A 25771-nucleotide genomic window follows, 5' to 3' on the forward strand; every position below is an offset into this window, starting at 1 on the left:
TCTTGGATACACTGTATTCTTTTTTGATTTGAAGACCAAATGAATTAAAGAGATCTATGCACATGTTAACAGCTGATATGGCAATACATGAATGGTGCTTCAGTATAATTTATGGAACATGGCACAGTTTAATTGCATGGAACATATGTACAAACTGGACAGGAAAGTGTTAGTTAACACTGGTTGCAATTACAAAGGAAACTTCGATTTATCACAGCAACGACTCAAAAAGTAACAGACGTCTGTAAATAAGGGCTAAAACGTCATTGCAGTTAAAAGCAGCAAATTTAAATTTCTGAACTACTCGATGATGAACTGGAAGGTAAATAAGTTTCCCCAGGATGAAGCTTGGCATTCGACCATTTCCTAATCAGTTTGGAGTGAATATACTGCAAATGAAGATATCACACAGTAACCCATAAATACCTGATGTTTTATCAAATATTCAGATTAAATGTTACATATTTTATCTATCAGTGCATATTATGTGTGAATACATGAGGTGAACGGGTAAAATCCAAGCATGCATAAAAGTGATCAGTTAAATCCGCATCACATGTTACCTCAGCATTCTTTGCTTCATGGAATTGCACTGTGCGATGTGATGTCTTCATCCCAAACAAAGTTCTTGTCTTATTCTGTCAAACCAATTAAGGTTATTTTTGTTTTAATACCCAATACAGTAATGATTCATTAAAAATTTAAACACACATAGCTTACAAGAGGAATTAAGACACATGCAAAAAACAATTCCACCATGCAACCCCCTCTTCATGCTCAAAAATCTCAATCAAAACTCAGATTAACAGCACATCACAAGTAATCATATTTTACAATAATTAATCCAGTTTCAATTTGAATGCCGACTGTTGCGATGAGATATTTCAGTTCCAATCTGAACACCAAAAGTAAGTGGTCTTTCTCAATGTGAATTATCTGTTTTAACCCCATAAGGTTTCCGTGACACCAAAATGTGTGCACACAAAAGTCGAATTGTTTTTTTGAATTGTTAATCACTCCAATTCATTTGTGCTGTCACAAAATGTGGGACATAAGCATCTTCGAGGTGTGAATACTGGTGGCCACAACAAACCTGGCCCGTGTCTTCACTCTGTTGTCTTCGCACCTGCACTTTCTGTGCATTAAACTGGACTGATTGCTCTGTTACAGTGGCACTGCGAGAGAACAAACCCCTTGAGGAGAACCGCCGACCAAAAGAACTGCTAGGTTTGACTTGTGATGTAAAAGCACCAAGTGCAGTTTTCCCGAATGACATTGCAAAGCGGGCCACAGGGTTTGATTCTTGTTCTTGATTGGAAAGATTTTCCCGACTTTCTTGCCTTCTTACATTCTGTGGGTCCTGAGTTCACCACAATTTACAACAACATGCACAAAAACTGTTAATGTTGGTCAATGAAATGCCGCCATTTTGTCGCATTTGCATCAGCCCCGTTCATTCAACAGCAAGGTAAAAATAATGGTTTCACATGCCATGATAACCAACAGACAAAATTACCTTGAGTCGTTTAACAGATGACTTAGATTTAAGTTTCTGTGTTGGGTTGAGAATATGTTAGTAACAGAAAACATACACTAATAGCACAGTGAAATAACATAGGAGTGACAACAATGACAATTACTCTACAGAGAATCTACATCACTTTTGGCAGAAAATTACATTTATCATTAATTTAAAATGTCTGCTATGTATTCAAATACCTTGACGGTGAACTTGATACTGCTTCCTTGGAGTTCAGGTTCTTCCAATATTTCCTCATAGAAATATTTCCAACTTGACTTCCACTGACCGAGAATATCTCCAGTGTGTGTATCAATAACCATTCTAACCAACAAAGCCAATTTAAGTTTCTGGTAGGTGATACTAGCACATTTTACGCTCAATAGAAACTCAAAAGACAAAAAATGCTAAGAAAATTAGCTATATTAAGGAAAAACATGAACACAGTTAAAAATACACAAACCTGTCTGTGAGCAAAAGAACTGATTTTCGGTCCTTTTTCAGGGGGGCATGGTCCAAGTAGGTGTTATCTTTATAATATCGACCATGATCAACTTCCTACCAACAAAACCACAGAGTAAACTCACTACAATATTTTCAACTACTAATTTTTTATAACGGTGACACCAACACATGCATCTGGAGCACATAAGTCAAGGTGTGGTAAACTACCAGCAAAATAGCAGCCCCTTGTGCTCGCTTCCATGAATAGGGTTGAATGATCCCTGTTTTCGGGTCAATCCATCTAGCTGGACGAATCTTGTGTACATCTTCACTCATGTCTGCAACTCTACAGAAGGAATATTATAGGAATATTTTTATCGCTGGTGTATTTTGTTGGAAAGCAAACCTCTGTATTCCCTCAAAAGTGCTGCTTGCAAGATCGACTACACCACTTACTGGACGAGCAACCACACCGATTAAACCTTTTCCCACCCCCTTGAAAAATCCAGCTGCCCCCTCTTTCTTGGCACCTTCAACTGGTTTTGTTACAATGCCAGTGACTCCACTCACAACACCCTGAAATAGGAAGTCACAGGTAAATTTTGACAAGACAATATTTTAAATAGAGGTAACATACCATTACAAGTCCTTTGCCACCCCGAGCAAGACCTTCTTTGACATCAGCCGGCTGCTTGTTCTTTGCCTCAAGACGCTTCTTCTGGAAATCATCGTCCATCGTTATTGTAGCAATGCCTTTACCCAGGGCACCCGTCACCTTGGAAACAGCCCCTGCCGCTCCCCCTGCATTACAATTATTTTAAAATCAAATGTTTAAGAATATTATATTTCAAAAAATGTCAACATACCAACAGTGTGCCCAAACAAACTGAGGGCACCCAGACCTAGGCCTTCAAAAAATTCTCCAGGGCCTTGAATCATGCCTTGGTAAGGCTCATAAAACAGACTGGTTACCCCTTCAGCAATGCCTACATATGGAAGGTAAATGAAATAAAGCTATACAAAAAAAAATGTTAAAAATTTCAAATTATATTTTTCTCACCCATAACTAGGCCATATGGATTTCCAATCACATCCAAACCAAGAACAAGAACATAGAGTTGTTTGATAGCCTGTCCAGCATAATGCACCACAATCGCTTGTTGTAAATCAGCACTGCTCATAAACTGGTACCTCCTCTCATAATAAGCAAGTCTGCAATTTGAGTAAATGTCATGGTTGCATCAATCAACGTTTTATTGTACAGCTGGTCACCATACTTGAAAACTATATCATCAACATCGGACAAAGTGACTCCAACTGATTGCAGGACAACAGAAAATGCACTGAAGGGCAGAGCGATAACACTACCAGAACCACCTTCACCTTTTGTTTCTCCAGATTGGTTTTGCATTGAAAATGATACATGGACCTTTGTGTAAATACATTTTAACCTTAAGAAAATGATTTTTCAGTAAAAAAGCCAATTTAACCTTAATTGGTGAAAGATGGAGATTGTCATAAAATATAACTAAACTCCCTGTTTCTTCTTCCATGTTGATTTGTTTTGTTGCTACTGAAAGGTCCTCTTTGAAATACTGAACTTCCTGCGGGAAAAAGGAATTTAGGGTTAAATTAAATTTTAAAGCAATAAATTTCCATGATTTTGTACTTGTTGTTGAGTGACTTTGATTTCCTCAGCACCAAAAACAGGCAAAATGGCAGAGATAAAACCCATGTCCAGTTTCACACTGAATTCTTGCACAAGAACCTAAAAAATAGCAACAAAGATTCTTTTTAAAATAAAATATCATTGCAATTGATCGTCTCAATTAAAATAATAAATACTGCTACTTTTTTTTAAATTTGAAGTTGAAAGTGTATGTTGCAACTGTGGCAGGTTAGCTTGATGTAAATTCAAGATGGCCTACAACCACAGAACATCCTCACTACACACAAGGCAAAATATTGGTGCTAATAAAATCTTTGTTAATTTAGCAACTACAAACAAATGATATATGTCAGTTTGCCTGAAGGTTTTTGATGTGAGTAAATGTGTGGTTTTCACTGTTTCGTTGAATCATCACAACTTCAATAAATGGTTTAGGTGTGCTGTCGATTGCAATAGATTTTGGCAGAGGAATTGGGTGGAGAATGACAGGAAAGGTTGCACCTGGTAATTGACTGTCCATCTGCATTCTGTTTATCTGATTCAATTACAGAAGATTGTTTCAGTTGCCAAGAAAGTATGCCCCTGTTTAAATTACTTTTCAAATGCCAATAGAAATTGGAGTATAATCTACAGTTTCAAATAAGTTAAAAATATATTTAAACATATGTTACTACACAAATTACGCAATTATATTTCAAACAAACTGTGTACAGTTGCTTTTATGGTATATGGGCAGCACCTTTAATGGGTTAATGATCAAACTATGGTAACACCAGTCTAATTTTATAACACACACATGACGCCTAATTTTGAACCACATTTAAATCCAAATACCTTTGCGTGAACAGACAGTTGATTTTTTGTGGACGAAAACTGAAACCACAAACCGGGAGTAAAAGAACGCTGCAGAGGACATTCTTTGGGTTTAATCACCATCATCTTGGTGAGGTCAAACACACGATCATCCAGTGCCACTGTTTCTGCAGATCAGAAACAATGGTTTACTATGGATAAAGTTAAACATTTCCAACTCAAGAGTTACCTTGGGAGGTGGAGCCATTCTGCAGTTTCTGGTAGCACGTTTCCAACAGTTGGCTGTACTTTGTCGCAAGTGGTTTCCACCTTTTGTTTGGCTTCTCTTCCCAAACCAGGCCTGAATAACAAGAAAGAGAATTACACTTTCAATCTGTGTATCTTGGAGATGATAGAGCTCTATGTATAAATAGTACATAAACTTGTATACTGAACTTATACTCTTGCAGTATAGAATTCGCGATCAACTGCATTTAGCATGGTAGTTGTAGTCAACAAAGAAGACAATATACAATCTGGTTAGTCAGACCTGAACTCGTCAATGCCAGAAAAGCCACTTCTCTGTGGGCAGTGCTGTCGGTGAGTGAACATGCCACACCATGAAGTGAAAGTGTGAACTCTAAACTGTTGCGTTCAAACTGCAAGGACTGCTGCGCAGCTTTTGCCCTTGCTTCGTTTGACGTGAAGAGCAAAGTCCTTTGCAGACCATCCACAAACAGAACATAATACACCTGAACACACGCGCACACAGCTTTATTTAAACTGTTCTTATATTAATAAAATCTAAAGGTCAGCATTTTGTGAAAACATTCCAAAGAAAAATATATGATCAGTTTATGATTGAATTGGAATCAAATGCAATCACAAAAAAGTCATTTCGTTTTTCTTGATTGCAAAGGTTCTCCACATTATTTGCCATTTGAACAAAAAATGCATAATCAAACAAATATGCGGAATCAGGTTATATTGAAGTTCTTACAAAAGTAGACGTCACCTACAATGATACACATAACAAACAGAGCAAGGACAGAACGCGAGCATTTAACACTTGTGGAATCACAAACAATAACAACATCATTTCCATGTTATGTCCACTTCAAGCAACATTGCAGCAACATATGGTGAATCTTAAATTAGTTGTTAGGTTAAATTTACAATACTTTAGGCAACGGACTAAGGATGGAAAAAAACTCATTTATGTGAGCAGAAACAACTTTTGCTTGGCCAGTTTTCCGTTTGGTTTGGGTAGAGGGTAAGACACGCTAAAACCAAACTTTTTGCTATAATGTCCTGGTGAACAGTTTTAAAAGTAAGCCTGATCATGTAAACAAAACTTCTTAGGTAAGAGTGACTGGGACATGCTTGTTTAGTTGCAACATGTTAGTGATATAATCAATGATACATTCAGGTAACTTCACTATGTACAACTTGAATTCACAAAAACTTGAATAACTATGTAAAACTTGAATAAAAATCTCTTAAACTTTGATTTAAGTAATGTTTTTTGCTTGATAAAGGGTGACCAACTCATTGAAGTAAGTTAAACTTATTGATTATTTCACAAGCGTCTTGAGTTTTATCATTGTTATATTCCATAGCTTGTTAAATGTCACTAATTCAAATGTCTACGTTAATAAAATCCTTATCCTATAAAAAAATTAATTATTATATACAAGCACAATGATCTGTGATTGAATGGACCGATGTGGGAAGTAGTTTTTCATTGTTGTGAGAAGTGGTATTTCATTTTTAACATAAAATAAAGTCCTATTTATGAGCAAATAATATGAAATATTTTAGCATATAACTTTCCACCAAAAACATTCATTCGTTATTAGTGTTTGCAATGAAGCACAGACATAAATGGTGATGAAGTGTTATCATGCTGCAATTTGTGTACCTTACTGCCATCATCAGTGGAAGATATTTTTTGCCGGATGGCTCCAATAATCTTGGAACCCTATACTTGGAAAAATGGTTTGAACCACAATTCAGATTAAACAAACTAACTTAACAAACAGTATATGTCAAAAAAACTGTGTGTCACAAGAATACAGTTTTTCAAACTCTTATTATTAAATAGCATTTAAAACAAAAAAAAGAAGCAGGAATCTAAATTAGACCTTGCCAGATGCCAAAAATGAGCCAGCTTTTTCTTGAAAGACATCAAAGCTTTCTTGATTTCCATTTGACGACTTCCACACCATTTCACGTTTGGAATTTGTATCGGACCAAAGTATGTGGCGAGTATTTCCGGCAGTAATCTGATATTGGTTTTCTTCTTCTTTCTTACTGCTCTGCCTGCATTTTGAAACAACCAAACATTGTAATGTGATATAAATTTAAAAAATACACAAAGAAATTGAGATATCCGCATCAAGCAACCTATACAATAGCAAAACAAAGCAAAAGTATAAGGAGCAATTACCAACAACTAAAAGTCAGATCATTTGTGTCATTTATGACCAAAACAGCTGTTGCTCCTTCATAGTAATTTCTCAAGGAGATGTCAACTGACAATTCAGTTACAGATACCTCCACAAACAATGTTTTATCACCGAGACGAACAAGCACCCCACTGTCCAACTTGTTAAACCTGATACATAAAAATAAAAGTTAAAGTTGTTTGCTTTCCTAAAATTTAAGCGTTTAGAATTTTTAGAGAGTACATAATAAAAATAACTGATCATTTAAAGCATAAACAAATGCAACATTGTGCACTGCTTTTCCTTTCACTTTCTTAGCTACAACTTTCAGGAAAGTTTTATGGGTGGTTTTCTATTGGTTTCATAAATACTCTATAGTTACACCTTTTTACCTGAACTTGGTGGAAACGGAGTTTTCATTTCCAAGAAGTCTTGCAACCAGACAATTCTCTTTGTATTCCGGCCACAATGTGATGTTTTCACCAGCAGCCAATTTTTTCCAGGTTTTGTTCGGGTCGTCTGATTCACTTACTTCAACATCAAGTTCAGACTTGTTGTGGAGAGAGAAGTACGGAGTAAATGTTACCATCTTTGTGAGGTTAAAACTGCTCAGTGATATTTGGGTCCCTGTGAATGATAATTAGGAAATTTTTTTCACCAACACCACAACGTCATACACAAATCCGAACTTTAAATACATAATTAATAGTTCATGACCAAATATACCCTCAGTGTTGCTAGTTTTGTATTTTTTTTTTATCTTCACCTAAAGTAGAAGAAATTGGAGGTACAAATGATATGATCTGCTAGTATAGTTTTTTACTAAAAGTTTCGGATAATCCAAATGTTTTCAATTGCTAAAATGTTTTCTACACTGTCTACAACAACAGAGGATTATTGCAGCTTATATGAGGTCACAGTTGATTGTCATGTTTGCCGCCCAATGATTTTTAAGCAGTCCAGCGTTTTTCTTGAATTGCAAATTATATAGATGTCGAAAGTGTGAATTAAAGAGGTTTACTGTACTTATGAAACAACCTTACTGATACCCTAGTATATAGAGAACATTAAAACAAATTTGTTTGGTTTATCCAGTATACACCTGGATGAATTCAAATCAAATCCAAATCAATAGAGGTTTACTGTATTTACTAAGTAGGGTTTTTTATTTGTAACAATATCTACAGTAATTTAAAGGTGAATCCGAATAAAAAGTGCACTTACCAACTATATAGTTAAATTCCTTAGTTTTGCAAGTAATAGACCCTGAGCTGCCAACTGTGTCAATAGAGAAAGAGTCGCTGAATGATGATTTGCAAACTCTCAATTGGAACTTATTTGCAGAAAGAAAGGACTTGGATGTATATGAAAACAAGATTACATCCTGGAAACAAAAATAACAAGGTGAATATTGAGTTTACCAATCGCTGCGTCAACGATAGGGAACAGTGTGTCTATTTCCCGGTGCTTTATAATAACTAGCTGTAACTGTTGTTTCCCACCCTTTTGATAACATCATGTGATTTCACAAGCGGTGTTAGCGATATATTTTCTCGTGGTGATGCGTTCCCTTGGTGTTGGTTGTGTGCTGTACCAGTACCATTACCCTGAGGAAGCCTTGTTGAATAACAGGTGAAACGTCGGTGAATAAAGTTTCGTTTTTTTTTATATGTGCCAGAAGAACAGATTATTAAATTACAATGTGCCTGGCAGCAACAGGAACATTATATTTGTGAATTTAAGTTTACCATCCAATAAGCATATCCGAGCCATACCTGGCCACTAGCCTGGTGTTGTACTGCCTTATCTGGGTTGTCATCACTTGCTTTGTAGTCCAGTGGAAATCCTGTCTTGTTCATCAACCAGTAGGGAGAGTAGAGAGTAACGCGCATTGTTCCTCCGTTGTATGCTGTAGTTGTTTATGTAAAACCGTTTACACCAGGGGTGCACAATACTGGTCACGCATGACAAATTAGAACCACAGTCGGATGGATGATGGCACAATTAAAATGTTGTGGTATATTTTGCCTCTTTGTTTTGGAAGGGGGCAGAATAAAAAAAAAAACAAGAAACAAATGAAGAGAGATTAAAAATGTGTTTTCAACCAGGATGCATACGGCCAAATAGCATAAAAATATTTGGAATCATTCTCTCTCGTTTTAAATACTTGACATGCTCCCCTGGTTTACACTACACTGTGTAGTCTACACATACACATTACAGTGCTTTTTCACATACTAATTTGTTTTGCCAGAGTAATGGATGTCGAATCATTTTGAACATCACTAAATGTCCAGGGTGAAAGTTCCTGATAACCAGCTTTGAGCGAAATTGAAGATTTCCAATGTTTTTCTCTGTAGGATGGCACCTGTTGATTAGACAAAAATGAATTTGTAAAAGATGTAAAATTGGTAATGAAAACTTTAATGAAACTAATTATCAAACGTAAACAATTTATCGCGTCGTTATCACTTCACTTGTAAAATCCCATGCATCTATATACAAGATTTAAAAATGAACATGCAGTCAACGCACCACAACTTTGATGGAGCTTTTTCCAATTTCTGCATCGAGAATTTGAATACTCTGGCCAGCTTCCAATGTTTCATTTTTTGCTTGGTAACCAACACCACATACAGTATATTCAATAGAGAAAGGCAGAAAGTTGGTCAAGACAGCACAAGGTCTCAGATGGATTGCAATACCTGTTTGACTGGATTTCTCACCTAAGAAATGATATTTTGTATAAAAAACGGAGCCGTGGTTAGGTTAAAAACAGTTCCGCATTTGATGAGAAATGTTGTGTTTGGTATATTTCTATTTCCCAATACAAAAAGTACAAAAACATGTATTATTGCACCGCTGAAACCTAAATTTTTTGTTCCCAGTTACCTTCCGGGGAGGTGAGTACCTCGTCCGCAAACTTAACATTTACAAACAAAGGTTGGGGAGTGGACTTGTCGGTCGCTGCACATCGAATAAAAGTCTCATTGTGGAAACCAGGGGTGTCTAATGCTTCTCTCCAAGAAATCTCACTCATACTCCACGACTTGCTGAAATATGAATGAACAGTAATGGTTGAAAAAATTAAAATATATGTTTCATTCCCAAATATACACAAGATTTGTTTTGATAAAGTTTACATGTAAGACCAAAAGCCCCATTTCTCAACAAGCATTAAGAAACATATTTTGAAATAAAATGTAAAGGTTTACGTCAAACTTCTTTATTTGTTTTAATCCTAAAACTTTAAGCTTTCATGTCCCTGAAAATTACATCGAACTTTGAAATAACCAAAACACTAAAATTTAAAAAATTTATCCACCTGTCAGTACAAGCTTGAAGCAACAAGCCACCTTCTTCAATATGCTGTAGTGGAACAATAAATCTCTTTTCGGGAACGATGGTACCGAGTTTTTTTGAAGAGGATTTTGCTTTCACATCAAAGTTAACAGACACATGGTTGTAAATTACAATTTTGGATTGCAGGGTCACTGTTTTTATGCCTGTTAATTAAAAAAAAAAATTATTAAAAAAATTTTGAGTACAGCATACAAGCAAGAAAATGTTTATGACCAGATCTGCCCAATTTAACAGAGTGTGTCTAAAAAACAGAGCACAAAAAATCTCAAGCTTATACCTGCAACACTGGCAATCACCACATCAAATGATATTTTTTTTTTCTCCATTTCCAATGTCTGCAGAATTGTACCGGTGCGAGTTATGTTGATGGGCGATGATGGAACAGTTTTTCCAGTAAGTTTAATGAACACATCATCTCGTCTGAGCATTGCTTCTTGATTCAGCAGCACAGTCCACAAATCATGGTCACCCAATTGCACGTAATCAACCAACAGTTTCTTGCTGTCACCAAGTTTATATCTGTAACATTTGTGTCTTGGGTAAAAAGTATTAACAGGCTAAGCAATGTTTCTCAATATGCATACGTGTAATTACGTCTGAAAACTAAGAAAACAACCAAACTAGTCACCATTTATTCTGCAGACTTTTTAAAGTGCTGCACCATAACAGCCATGATATAAGAATAATTAATAATTACAAAATTAAAAAATGTGATTAATAAATAAAAACTGGATCAAAAACCAAAGGCCCCTGGCAGGCTGTCGATCGCACACAGTATCAATAATTATATGTTAAAATCCCAACAAAGCGATCTTTGGACAGCTCAGATGGATTGAAAATTAAAATCTTGTAATGCAAATATTAATGCATACCCTTGTTCCACTCTTTCCTGATCTTCAACCAGACAAAGCGCTTTTCCCAGGTCAACAAATACATCATAGCCAAGTTTGTTCTTAATCACAACAGTGGCACCACTTTGTTGCACCTCTGTTAGGGAAGTTATTGCTTTTAATTCAGGTTTTTCTTCAACCTTCAACTTCTGTGAAAGTGCTGCATCTTTAAATGCACTGGCAAGTCCATTGATGGTCTGCAAATGAAATTATTTTGAGGGGCAGTGTACACCAAATTATTTTCTATTGTGAGCTACAGACAGGGTAACTGTTTTAACCTGACAGGTCTCATCAGTGCAGCTTTGGTGTGACCTACAATGATGTTGACAGCTAAATAGCCAATCAAGACTTTACTACAAAGTCATCGTCATCCGAAGGGGCCCCTGTCTACAGCTCACAATCATAAAACATTGCTCACACAACAAGTTATGTTTGGGAACATTTCTTTTGTGTTCTTGAAATAACGTTCAGTACTTTTATATTGTGTTTGGAACTAATGGGTTTATGAACATGTGTAGAGTTAATGAATAAAACACTAAAAATTATGTATTTTTAACTGAGAATTACAGTACTAATGACAACCTACTTTTAATGCTGCATTGCTGATGGTTGTTTGGAGAAGATGTTTCGATTCCACAGACACAGCCATTAATGCTGGGAGTTGTGCTTCATCCCCATCCTCCTCCGTCTGTATCAAAGATTATGAAGTTACAGAGAATTCAAGGGTACAGGCTTACGTTTAAATCATTCTCACTTGTGAAGGGATTGTTTGCTGGATGTGGGCATCAAGTTTCCAAGGCTCATATTTCACCTTAAGCAAATCAGAACCAACTTCCACAGGTTCAATCAACGGCTCCCAAACCGACAGAGTATCATTGAAATATGCTGTTCCAAGTGTTACAGTGAAGTCGCCACTCATGCCAGAACTCCAGTCAGACACATTGCCTGGATGGCATGAATATTAGTTTGGTGTGTTCGTGCATATTCCTATAAGACATGTGTGTACCTTTCATTGTACATTCAGCTATGAGAAGTGGCACAGTATGATGTCCCGAACCCGTCTCCAGTTGAATGTGAAGAAGTGGAAGTGCAATTTTGGCAAGTTCCTGTTTTCCAGTGTTGATTTCTTGAACAACTTCTAAACAATGCAAAATAGTCAAAACGAGTCACACAAATTTTGATGAAGTCGAACCTTTTTTGTCAACTGGACTCGATCCAACGTCCTTCATGAACCACAAGTCCAAGGCATTTATCTTAAATGCATGGGATTAGTCACAGCAAAATCAAAAACAGTTTTAACATAACACTAACCTCCCGTAGTTCACCAATATTTGTTGATAATGTCAAAGATGCTGTGGAATCTTTCTTGCTTGGCAGATCGTCGGCAGGAGGGCTCAAATGTGCAGCTGCCTCACTTATTGTTGTGATGATAATCGGGGATGCCTTCAGACGTATGTCACTAATAGCTACATCAAAATCCTGCATGAAAACAAAAATTACTAATGCAACACTTTTTCTGATTACACCATGGTTAAATAAGCAGTAGTCCTCCATACGGGCAACATATTTAGAAAATGACACAGAGCAGATTGTTACAACATACAGATGCTGATTTATAGAGTTTAACTGGCATTGCATAACTTATTATAAACATCAAAGGAAAATTCACATACAAGTGGCAAATTTTAAAATCTTTCTTTGCTGTTAATTCAAGCAATATCTAACAACAGGGAACACTAATTTACCTGAACAGTCTCTGATATGAGGCCAGCTACTTTGATTTCACAGGGTGCGAGTATCTTCTTGTGTGTATATGGTGTTGGTGGTACTTTGTTCATGATGTTTCTAAATGAGCAACCATCCAAGTGCAATCCACTCAGGGAAGCAGATAGCTGTTAAAAACCTCATAAATTAGCACATATCCTAGTAACTCACATAGAGTGCGGACAATCAGTGTAAGGGCGATCTTTTATTTGAAATCACCAGAAATATTAATTTTCCCATAACAGGCATCGTCAGTTTCTGTGCTCATTCAATTTAAATAATTGACGCCAAACGTCCACACTCTATGTAAGTTATTTGGATACTTGACAAGATAGGACAGATTCATCGGGATCACCCCACAAATAGGCTGTATTCTTGTGGTCTTAATGACATTTTTCTCTTAAATTAGCACATATATTATTAAGAGGCTTTTTGTTTAATTTATGTAGAACAACATATAACAGGTAAAAGAATGATAAAAGTTAACCACATGAATTACCATCTGTTTTTTTCCATCCGGTGTAATTTCAAAATCAAGGGTAACTCGCATTCCCAGCACAATAGCCTCAGAGTTTAAGGACCTCACATCAGTCACGAGAACAATCTCTGGTTCCTCCAATGTGAAGTTCACCTTAATTGCTTTCGACCTAAATTAGCCAAACAACAAATTTATCAAAAATTACCATCATGGATAATATGCACAAAGCCTACTTTTCAGTCTCGGCAACTTCAATTTCAGAAGCATCTTCTTTGGGTTCTGCAAAAACTGCTTCTTCAGTCGAAGCCTGTACAGGTTCCTCTGTGCAAATATTTGCGAAATAGCAAGTTTGTATTTGTAATTTATATAATACATAGATACAAATGATCTTACACAATGACGTACACACAACTAATTTCTAAGACTCATGGAACACATTCTGAACCCAATAATACCGATTGATGTAAATACCACTGACTTTTACCTTCAACACCTGTTGCACTTTTCACTGCTTCCAAATCTTTTTCTAATGAGCTAAGAAAGAAGTTGACCAACTTCATGATAAACTCCACACTGACAATAATGCTCATTCCAGACACACAAGCCTTAACATCCAAAGAACCATTTCCACTTTGCACAATTGCGGTGGAAATAATTTTTGTGTCTGTTAACAGAATTTAAACCAGTTAAGAATCATTCTTATGTGTGCAATATTCCAAATATTGTATATTCAACCAAATCTGAATATTAGTGACAACATAACCAGGACTAGATACCTATACGCTGGTGTCGTATAATTTTTACATGACTCCACAACCCTGGGTTGGACGTTGGATGGTTTAACGTTATAATAATTAATTTACTACTGGTATGTTGTCTTGAAATTATGAAGTAAAACTACACACCATCCGCATTGTTGCGATTTTGTATTAATTTAGTAATTCCGTCCCTATGTGATTCTCTCTCGTCACGCAGAACAAGCTCTCCAAGACCAAAATCAACATCCAGCGATTGATCGTTCCTCATAACGACAGAAGCTCTGATCCGATCAAATTGAATCTTGGCAAGGGACAACTTCCGATCCTCATCAGAAAACAATTGTAGTTTTACAGAATCCAATTCAAAAAGACCCTTATAAGCAAAAAAATGTCAAAAGTTTTACAAAAATATCTTCTGTTAAGCTGGTAGTTACATTTAGTGTTTCCCAAACTGCGGGTGGAATGATAACCTTGCTGCTTGATTTTGTTTTAACAACTTTATCAGTGGTTGATGTTGTACTTGCTTTCTCAACTGAAACAAATTTTGTCAATTTTAAATTAAATATTACAATGCACAAAGAATAAGGAAAACTTTTAAATTGTTTTGCATTTTTTAAAGAAAAAGTTACCAGCTTTATTTTCCACAGCAATTGGTTCACTGTCGCCAATTGCTTGTCCACCTTCATTTAGATTTTCATTGAGAACTTTCATTATTGAAGACATATCAGGTTGGCTAAGCAGCAAAGAGATGGGGGGCATGAGACCGTTTATTTTCACATCGGGAATATCGTGGAACCAAGATGCTGACAAGTTACGAGCAATCTAGAAATTTTACAACTTAGACTTTTTGTTCTGGTCCAAATGCGCTGATTTTAGGAACTATGTGTTAACTTACCTCCACGACTAAGGTGATAGGTTCTAGGATGTTGATTTCTTTCATAGTTGTTAACTCCTTGTCAAAGGAACACTTTGCAACTTTGACGTCTGTAAGTGAAACTGTCATGTCATCTTTTACTGCTGGACCCGAATCACCAGTTCCAGCAATTGAAAATTTGTTGTTCACCTGTAAAAGTCAAATGAATATGCATATGAAAAGATGCTCAATTTCTGCATGCATACAAAACATTAAATTTACCTGCAACAGAGAGGCCAAATTTTTCTTACAAATAAAATAACAGTAAAAAAATGCTTCACTTACATACAAGGTACCAAGATTGGCAACTATTGCATCAAATGAGTTCGAGTTGGTTGGTATGACAACAGTGGGAGCAGACAGGGTAACATCCAGTGCCACACGGGGATTGGTGTCTGCCAGCTTTTGGGCCTGTTCTGCAGCTTTTTCCTAAAATTTGAAAAAAATTAACTTGAGTTTTTGGCATGTTAATGGGTGATCCTTTTACCTGGGCAGCTGTGCCAGCATCGATTGCTGCTTGCTTTGCATCTGAGAAATTTGATACAAAACCCAGGACAGATTGAACGAACTTGTTCAGAAATATCACTCTCGTACTTCCAAGCTAAAAAGTTCACATTACATTTTATAAAATCCAGTAGATTCAAATTGTATGAAAAATGATCATCCACATGACACCAAAAAAATCATCCACATGGCAACAAAAACTTTATTTCCAAGGCATTTCCCGCAAACCAGGTGTATATGTTGATACAGAATATATGTATGACCATGAGTGCATTTATCACTTTGCGATTAAAATACCGGAAGAAAGCCAAACAACATAGGAATTTGACCATATACCAGAAACAATTAACTTGCACTTTGCCAGTAGTGAAATCTTTAAATGTAAAACGTTGGAGAGATCCAACTATGAAAATTGTCTAAGTGCCTTCAACAATTTTTAAAAGTAAAAACTACCAGCATTCTGAGTGTTCTTAACACAAAAAATGAACTATAAGCACCTTCAGTTTAATACGCGTGTCCACATTGTCCATGTCCGCAAACTTTTCTTGGCCTTGCGTGGCCTCATTGTAAATTGTCAGTTCCAGTACGAGAATGTCTTCACCAACAGCGCAGACTATGTCTCTATACTTGGTATCCGGTTGAGCATCAATGACCAATACATTACGCAACTTTGACTTCACTGAAATTGATGCCGGTCTCATAAACACAGACACATGTGCACCTTCCACCTGTTGATTGGAAAATTAATGTCATTCTTACACCAAACAAAACTGCTATTGATTTTTCATCAGACAATGTTCAAGTTTTTTGATCAAAATTATTTGATTTAGTTTATCCTAAGCAAAAAATGCATTTCCTTAAAAGCAGTTAAACCAATATAAAGATTAGTTTGGGAAGTTGGAATTTATTAACACAAGAATCAAACTTTGCAAACTTCCAAATTTACAACAGTCAACCTGTTGTAATGTCTGTGTATATTTAACTTAGATATTTAATCTCTCAGTTACCTTAAGGTCCATTATTGATTTTTTACTATCAAGCATTTCAATTTCAATTGATTCGAGTTGTGCTTCCAAATGAAGGTTTATGAGTTTGTCCTCATGACTACTTTTTGCACTGACAAATGTTGCATCTGAAGCCACGGTGGTGCCTAAATAAATTTATTAAATAAAAAATAATGAAAGATTTATAAATTAATCAAAAATAAAATGAAAGTGGCATGTATCTAGTGCAAAGTAAAACATAAAATGTGATTGTGCAACTTTATATTGTGGAGTATACATGTTAAAATCAGCATTATTAGATCAGAAAATACATAGAATCACCTACTTGATGTAATAGGCTTTACAGCTTCAGTTGTTTCAACAGTTGCTGTTGTTGTTGCAACTGTTCCTTCATTACCAGAGGTAAGAACACCAGCAAGAACTTGACCGAAATCCATTAACTTCTTTGTGGCTTGAGCATGAATTCCCAACTTTAATGTTCCAAACCTTTAATATGGGAAAATGTCAACAATTTATTTCGCAGTTAATGGCTACATGTTTGTAATACAACATCTGAAAAAGTTCAAAATTGTTACTTGATCAATATTTTTTGCTCTGTGCTCATATGAACTGTTTCGAATTCTGGTGATTGTGGTTTCACTTGCAAGAATTCAACATGCAGAAGGTGGGGAGAACCAGCGTGAGCTTTCGAGTCGATGAGATATAATGGTGAGCCATCAGGTTCACTAAACTACAATCAATAGTTTCTTTTATAAAACACACAATACTGGTCAATCTATTCATGCAATCAGTCTCCATTTTTTGCCAGGGACTTTGCCTCACATGCAAGTACTTGGAAGTGTATTTGTCTTTAGACACACAGCCAAATGATTTTAGCCTTGAAATACTCAGTGTTATCCAAAATATTGGTTTCTTAAATTTTATGTTACTTTGGCATTTTTACCTGGAGAAGTCTTGTCTGTAAGGAGCTCAAGTATAAAACAATGTCAATATCCCACGTTCTTACAGCAAGTGAAAGAGTAACTGTGCCAACTTCCAAAACAAGAATGTCACTTCTTTTTTTGGAGTAAAGCTCTTCCGTTATTGTGACAGACATCTTGACAAAACATATCGGAACAAATGATAAACAGTACCCAAAAACACTATCAACAATCAATTGCCAAAAAATGGACATTACCTTCTTTATGCTAAATTTCAATTCCAAGTCTGTCATTTGCTTATCGGGTTCATCCTTTGTTAATAATGCACGACGGACAATCTTTTCATCAGCGTCACTTCTGCATAAAAAACACAAGAACTTTCTTTCTGTGTCATATGGAACAATGCATTTATGGTTGGTATAATCGGTTGGACCACGATGCTTCATTGCTACGTTCTTATGAATGGTTTGGTTAGAATGTTTGGAAGAAATTTTTACCCAAGGTCGGACTCTGCTGTGAAAAATTCTTCATCCTCGGAATTAAGAGATTGCTTTGATCCAGAAAGATTTGCCCCGAGTGCCTTTTTCATCACTTCTTCATCGACTTTGTTTGTTTTCCATGACTTGTTGACCTTTCAATACAAACAACATTAACTTCGTACAACCCAGACACTGCACAGTACAATTTACTAATATGAACAGAATAGCCAATACAGTGCTGGAAAACTTCATGTAAACATAGCACTGTATTGGCTATTCTGTTCATATTAAAGATTTACAAAACCGTTAGTTATGTTCCCACAATTTACTAAGTTCACTACCTATTTTTAGGTAAAGTCCATGAATAAATAAACATGTGTTACCATGATTTCAGTTTGTTGCGTCTGGATGTCTGATGGTGGAAGAGGGATGCTATTAACCAAGGCAAGTGCATCCTGAAGTTTACGATCAGACATTTTAATACTCAACAATGGGATTTCACCACTGATTTTCATCCTGAACACACAAAAGTTTAAGGATAGAAAATCCAAAATTACTCACAAAAAGTTGCAGGCGATCAGTGCGATTTTTAATTATAAAGTATACAGAAATGTTAGTTTTGCCTAAACGGCAGTTTCTGTACCTATTTAAGAATAGAAAAAGGATGATGTTATTTGTGACAACATACCTGGGAAGTGATGCATCATTAATGACCATGCACTTTTGGAAAAGAACCTGTAGGTTAATTGGTTCGAGGACATGTAAAGATGAGACATCAAGTTTTCTATTTTCCCTCCAGTTTTCACCTGGTGGAAAAGCAAACTCCAACATGAACTATTGTCACCATGCAATGTGAAATTATCTAAACCTTTTCTTGCGAGTAGTAGTTGGATTTTCTTTAGTTCAATTGAAAAATTATCGTAGACCTTCGACCTCATTTCCTCAAGATCTAGCGTTTCATCCTAATTGGAAAAATTAGCAATACTCACTATGTTCAAATTAAAGGGTATGTATGGTTAAGTGCTGCAGTGTATTGGATTTAGTTGCATGCACTTGTGGAAATTACTCGTCTATTTTAATGACTTTAATTTATTCCAAGGAAAGGTGCGGTATTTTTCAGTTAAGGTTTGAAGTTAAAGGGTAAAACATCTTGTTACTGAATGTTATACCTCCTTGATCTGTTGTGTCCATGCAAACTTTGAAAGCTTCTGAAAACCAAGAGAAAATGAAAAAATGCAAAGCCCATGCCAGGCCAAGTGCAAGAAGTCGTGCATAAATAAAGTTCAAATACATGAGACTATTACGCTAATAAATCCATCACACAATGTCGCCATGCCAACTTCTTATTACCCACAGCACGAACATCTGTCATTATTGTTCCACAACAATGACAGGAAACAACTTTCGTGCAAACATAACAGACAAATTCAGCAAGTGCAGTTTGAAAAATGTCTCAGCCAGGCTACAAGACTTAACGTGCTCAGTAACCATGCAAATACACCATTACCTTCTTTTTCATCATAGGAATGCGACCCTGATTATCACTCTCCAAACTTAACTCTCCAAGATCCAATACCAACACATCTGGATCACTATAATGAAAAAATGGTAAGGTTAACATAACAACATTGATATCAAGACAAAACAATAGTTTGGTGTGCCCATTATCAGTTATGTGGCTAGCATTTGCTTTTACATAGAATTTTGGAAGCAGTTTTTTTTGCAATAAACACAAAGTTATAATAAACAAAGTTTATGCAAAAATAAACAATCCAAAGGAAAATGTTACTGCAGTAAGGGTTGGAGGTTATATATATCCTGCTATGTAACTAGGAAATACTTCCACACAGGTTGCACGACTAGCACTTCCACTACTAGTTGGAGGAACTACAAATAAAATGCTTAGAAACACAAACGCAGCTTTACATAAACCCATCCTGGCACACAACTGTTGAGAAAATTTGTTGCTGTAAGTTTTATTCTAAAATGGAACTTCATTTGTAGCATGTTTTTTTTGCAGGATTTGGCTACTTGCAAACACATTTGCCGTTTTAGGTTTTTGTGGTTTTTCCAAATGTGCCCTACCACTATGATCACAAGCAACATTTAGATGCCATATTTAGATATTTTGCATTTTGATAACCTTAAGTTTCCCCTTTGCAAAAAAAAAACCCTACACCAGCATGAGCTGAATGACAGGATATGCCTTAAAATAAATTACTCACTCTTGAAAGACACCATTACGGGGTACAACAATATAGGATGAGGCAAGACTGATTCCAATTTCCAGAACATTCCGGTTTTCCAATACATGCTGGAGACCAGTAGCAGTTTGCTCACTTATGTCATCATATGCTGATGCTGCAACTGCTCTCAACCTTAAATTACACACATTTATTTATACTTAAAGTTTAGGAAAATATCTTTACCCTTGTAGGGTTGAAGAAATGGGGCATACAGTTTGATAGGATATTTACAACACATAAGAGCTAGTACACAGGATTATAAGTTAAAAACAACTCTTGAGATGAAAATCTAAAAGTTAGCTACATGCACTACTTTAATTAAACTTGAAGAACGTTATATTGGTCGAATCATCCACCACAAATCAAATTTAATTCTAGACTCAACTGTTGCAGTTGGACGTCCTCTGGGGGTTTAAAGAAAGTGAGTAGATTGTTGATAGTAATCTGATAAAAGGAATCGGAAATGAAATCGAAAAAGGAATGCGAAGTCAAAAAAGTTGGATATTTTGAAAATTGTGAGTTGGGAGTTCGTCAGTACACTACTTAGAAAGTTAGGTTTGAATGATTTTAAGTGAACATTAAAATTTTTTAAGTAACTGAAATGATCGGCAAATATTTAAGAAAACCTAACAAAGACATACAGCATCATAAACAATCTGCAAAGGTTGCGAGTTGACGATAATTCTTTGATCACAACCTTCATCCAGTGGATTCATTTCAAACAAGACAGTGAGTAAGTGTTGTTTATCAAGTCTGCAAAACAATACAGTACAAATCGGATGCAAAAAGGTTTAGCAATGCTTTAACTAACTCCGTTGATCCATCAATGTTGGATGAAATAATACTGGGTACCAATGTGTCTTGCTTCATTCCTTCCACTTGGAATGAACTCATGTGGGCTGAAACTCTGCAGTGAACAAGTCAAGTATGTGCTGAAATTTGCTAACCAACTTATAAAGTGAACTGGATTGAATGAGTTAAGTTCTTTATCAATTGAAAAAACTTTAAGTTTAAAGTTACAGGTCAGTTTTAATTTTATAAAGTTCATTTCTGTAAGAAATTCCGTGATTGTAAGGCAATCTACCCAAGTCCATTTGCGGAGGGCCGCTGTTCCACAGTTGTTGAAACATTGATCAATCGCAAACTAAGTAAGTCATATTGGGAAATAGATTCATCCGAAAGTTCCACCGATATCTATAAATAGAAATGATATTGTTTGTTTAATACACCCCCAATTGGCACCAAATATACCTTTTTCAGCTGTATATTTAGCAACATCCCAACATACGACTTTTCAAAGCCACTGTCATCAACTATTTCTCCTTCAGAATAACCGATGGCTGCATAGAGACTAGACTTCTCCTCCTCTGTCATAACAGAATCAATGCCTGTTTCAAAAGAAACTTTTAGAAACGTTCTAAAATCTTGTTACATGAGTAACTTACCAGTTTTTGATTCCGCTTCTTTTTCTGCAGTTGGTTTTGTTTCGGGGGCAGGGGTTGTTTTGCGACTGAAGAACCCGCCAAACCAACTTGAAGAACTTTCATCTTTTTTCGATTGATGAACTGATTGCTTGCTTTTAATCTGTTTTCCAGCTCTTGCCAACTGTGATACAAATATTTTATTTTTATTTATAACTTAAGAGTAATTTTAACATCAGTAAATATTGTATTTATGTATATTTTGTGGAAACAAAGTCAAAGATTTTTTTACTGATTTGAAATGTTATTTATTGCCATTATACCATTACCTCAACTTCTGCTTTTTGTCGGGCCAGCGTTATATTCAAAATGCTCAGGTCATTTTCCAGTACAATCAACTGATCAAGCAAAGCCTGAAAAACATGGTAATACAATGAAGAAAATGTTCATGCATTCAAACAAGAAAAGATTGTTCACCTTTGAGGGTTTTTTCTGCTGTAATTTCTCTTTGTACTTTGCCATATACTGGCGAACTTTCCTTCTGTGCTCCTTAATGTAGGACCATGACCAGTACATTGGTCGGGAAACTAAGCCAGTTTCTAAAATACTGTTGTAGGCATATTTCCACCTAGGTATTGAAAAATATATGAATATTGTTAAATACCATGGATTTCTTGGAAAATTTTAATTGTCTATACTTAAATTATTTGTAAATTGCTTTGTAATTTAATTATTCTCATGCCTTTAAATTGGCCAATACAGCCCACAATATAAACAAGGATCACATGAAATTGATTTGGCAAACTATTTCTCAGAATTTTCTGAGAGGTTGAACAGATTGTTTTTGATTACTTTATCACACCACTGATTGTTGTTTGGGCATCTAATGGATTACACATTAATTTAATCAAAAATGTATTTGGCCTTCTACACTTAAAAGTAAATTGAACAGTACATCGTGATAAAACACCTACAACTGAGAACTCTAGATAAAGGGTTTCTTTGAAATACGAAGCCACTCACTCACAGGAAGAAGTTAACATGTGTTGAAGGGTCGAAGCACTTTGATCAATTCAAAACATGCAAGGGAGGGGCCTATATCCGCAAGTAAAGTTTAGAAACACCTACCACTCTTTGGCGTTTCCAAGAAGAGGTGTGGTGGGACGGTATTTACGGAAAGGTGCGTTTAAAACCATTCGATCCATGCTTTCCACCAACTGCATTATTCCATGGTACTGACTATGTTGAAGTCTGAGACCAATTTCTTCGAGCACCAGGGTCAGCATGACTTTAGGTTTGGACAACTCACTGTGTGGGTGAGGATTTATTCGCGCTCGAGCTTGCAAGTTGATGGGTTTAATAACTGTTTAAATATGTTTGTTGGTTAACAAAAGAAAAACAAATGCTTAAAATCAAAGAAACATCAATAATATTGAAACAGGAATGTCCACATTATGTTAATGGCATAAATTTACATACGATTGAATGAATTTCCTGTGACCACAATACTCAATCTGTTGACACTTATTTTCCATGTAATCAATTAACAGCCTATGTTGTATTGCTTCGCAACAACCTACATTTATTATTGTTGAACTGAACTGTAAAATATTACCAAAGACAAGGAATACCACATATTTCAGGTATGGTTTAGAATATAGGGTCACAAACATTGGGAGCAACAATTCCATCAACCATGTTTTATATGCCATTGCCAACATACATATAATCAAACTTACTATAATGGAAGTCTGGTGGTATTGAAGTTTTGTTTGCAATTGTGCTCAAAAATATTTGCAGCTGCTCTGCTCTTGGTGCATCTGAAATAAAACAAAAATAAATAATTTTGTATAATATATTTGAAGGAATGATAAAACTAATGAAAAAAATTCCAAGAAATACATGCATAAAACCCAACACAAAGTACTAAAGTAGGTCTGACACCTGATATGAATGCACTAGGTGTGGGATTCCAGTAAACTGACAGACAATCAAGGTCAATCATCTTGTATATGATTTTAACTGACTCATCAAGAAGACACGGGACCCAATCCTCATTGGTTGTCTGTTAAAATTTATTGGAATGAAGGTATGTTAATTGTTGGTAAAATAATTATTGACCAAGCCTCACCTCAAAGCTCAGGCCATGCAGCGTAATACCCAAGGCAAATGGGTGGTCCTTGACAGTCACCTAAAGTAAAAGCTTCAGAAATGCAAAACATGGAGTATATACATGTAATATGTGGCTCATTACATGTCTTGCGATTATAAATGATGTGCAAACTAAAAATGTTTAACATGAATAACAGCTCACATCACTAAGCAAAATTCATTGCGGGAAACGTTTCAGTTGTTTCTACTACCATCCATTATTCATGTTAAAACTTTATAAAACCACGAGCTACAATTCCTAAACATTTTCAATACGTGATGTTTTATTATTTTAATTTTATTTTTAAAAGTAAAATTAAGTGACAAATTATAATGATTAAACAAGTATTGTTTGGATTTTGTTGGTTTTGACAGGCATCATCATGGAATAGTGTCAGTAAACTTGTAGAAATGTCACATGCAAAACAGCAACATTATGCAATAGTATGTGGCCTAACATGATTATTTTCCGTAAATTTCCATAGGGATTGTCTGTAGGATAGGTACTAACAGATTCTGTTATTACAGCATGATAAATGTCCGTAAAAAAATTGTAACCGCATCTAATGACTTCATAAATTAGGTATATACCGAAACCGAACACCCCCCTTATTTTTTTTCTAGATCCGCCACTGTAACAGAACATATACATTGTTTACACTCACTTTATCCTCATATCGGACATGAATGTTTTTGACATGGATCTGTAGATTCTTGATAACCTGTGTAGCAAGTTTTTCCACAAACCCATCTTGCTTCTCTTCCTTGGCTACAAGCAATGCATTTTATAAAAAGCAAAGTTAAAACAAAAATTTGTATGTGCATCGTTTTCTACTCCTGGCTCACGCAAAATAAAACAAAAATTACCACCATACTAAGCTGCATAATATAGCAAAATGCCACAAAATCAAAATTGCCCATTCATAACTTACGCTTTAGTTTTTGCAATTGCTGCTCTTCAATAGCTTTTAATTGTGCCTGTTTGCTATCTTCCTCCTTTTTCTTTTCTTTTTCGTCATCATATGCAATGCCTGTCAAAATTAATTTTTATTGAAAACTGCGTTTGATATCAAATTAAATAATGCTTACTGCTGTTTGGAACAGTGAGTAAATAAAGTCCATCAAGGGTTGCTTCCACAGCTTCTTTATACAAGTTTTTCCATGGAATCTTTAAAGTTAACTTACCTTTAGTAAAACACAACAACATATTTATAATGGTGAAGTGACTAAGGCAACATACACAAACCTACCAATGTAACCTGATTTAATTTGAACAGGAAGGTCCAAGTCTTTCTGCAAAAGAGAGTGGACAAACACCATAAACGATTGGGTAAATAAATGCAAAATTCTTTTAACTTGCAAAGACAAACATCTTAAATGCTATAATTATGTTAAACGTGGTATTACCAAGGCATCTCCTTTTACATGAAGATTTTCCAAAACAGCATCACCTGAAACAAATAAACAACAAATGCAAACACACAAAGAAACAATAACTTACAATTGATTACTCACTAAATACATTCAGTAGATTTATTTGATGGATATTTTTATTGGACATGTTTACACCCTAACACGACAAGACAATTGACAAACTTTCCATCAGAAAATAAAATAACAACAAAAAATTACACACTTGTTCCAAACAAGGCAACATAAACATAACAACACCCACCTCCCCAAATTCCAAGTTTTAGTTGTGAAGCATCAAGATTTTCAATGTACTCCCCAAGATATTTGTTCATCAAATCCACCACAAGCGATTCAAACACCATTTTGATGTCTAAATTCTACTTCTCGGTGAAACGCTTCCTACAGGACAGTGCTACTTCAACGCTTTCTGTGATTATGAGCAAAATAAATGTAAAATATATCAATTGATATTGCCTATCCAATCCGATGAACTTTTTCTCGCGGAACAAAACATATCGCATAACTAAAGTCTTACGCCGAAATTTAACACAATCTTGGATTTGCATTTGTTGTCTGTTCACCGACGCCACCCAAAG

The 25771-nt window shown here is 35.6% G+C and overlaps 1 protein-coding gene across 1 annotated transcript; it reads right to left on the reverse strand.

Annotated features, from left to right (window-relative positions):
* Nucleotides 1-10: 10 nt before the first annotated feature.
* LOC145910961 (intermembrane lipid transfer protein VPS13A-like) lies at nucleotides 11-25771 on the reverse strand. Its single transcript, XM_082998190.1, is given in 74 exon segments — nucleotides 11-389; nucleotides 564-638; nucleotides 1094-1360; nucleotides 1720-1843; nucleotides 1983-2077; nucleotides 2192-2309; nucleotides 2370-2539; nucleotides 2601-2764; nucleotides 2830-2949; nucleotides 3024-3175; nucleotides 3241-3392; nucleotides 3454-3567; nucleotides 3633-3731; nucleotides 3991-4167; nucleotides 4467-4612; nucleotides 4675-4785; nucleotides 4975-5176; nucleotides 6346-6405; nucleotides 6569-6746; nucleotides 6874-7041; nucleotides 7264-7498; nucleotides 8096-8255; nucleotides 8647-8780; nucleotides 9110-9239; nucleotides 9407-9597; nucleotides 9764-9924; nucleotides 10197-10377; nucleotides 10512-10753; nucleotides 11107-11321; nucleotides 11711-12069; nucleotides 12131-12262; nucleotides 12317-12377; nucleotides 12436-12603; nucleotides 12870-13016; nucleotides 13388-13535; nucleotides 13600-13687; nucleotides 13851-14030; nucleotides 14272-14497; nucleotides 14559-14656; nucleotides 14754-14946; nucleotides 15020-15187; nucleotides 15323-15466; nucleotides 15525-15638; nucleotides 16039-16269; nucleotides 16549-16691; nucleotides 16871-17031; nucleotides 17121-17275; nucleotides 17489-17641; nucleotides 17723-17822; nucleotides 17963-18096; nucleotides 18328-18460; nucleotides 18633-18750; nucleotides 18813-18906; nucleotides 19114-19152; nucleotides 19452-19536; nucleotides 20170-20322; nucleotides 20576-20634; nucleotides 20832-20943; nucleotides 21002-21097; nucleotides 21275-21384; nucleotides 21442-21578; nucleotides 21636-21795; nucleotides 21941-22024; nucleotides 22089-22239; nucleotides 22740-22974; nucleotides 23351-23431; nucleotides 23556-23676; nucleotides 23743-23802; nucleotides 24428-24531; nucleotides 24695-24793; nucleotides 24852-24947; nucleotides 25013-25055; nucleotides 25170-25213; nucleotides 25438-25771. Coding segments are annotated over 74 exon segments (10260 nt in total). The 5' UTR covers nucleotides 25538-25771; the 3' UTR covers nucleotides 11-287.

Source organism: Ascidia mentula, chromosome 1 (genome assembly GCF_947561715.1).
Source record: "Ascidia mentula chromosome 1, kaAscMent1.1, whole genome shotgun sequence".
NCBI lineage: Eukaryota > Metazoa > Chordata > Ascidiacea > Phlebobranchia > Ascidiidae > Ascidia > Ascidia mentula.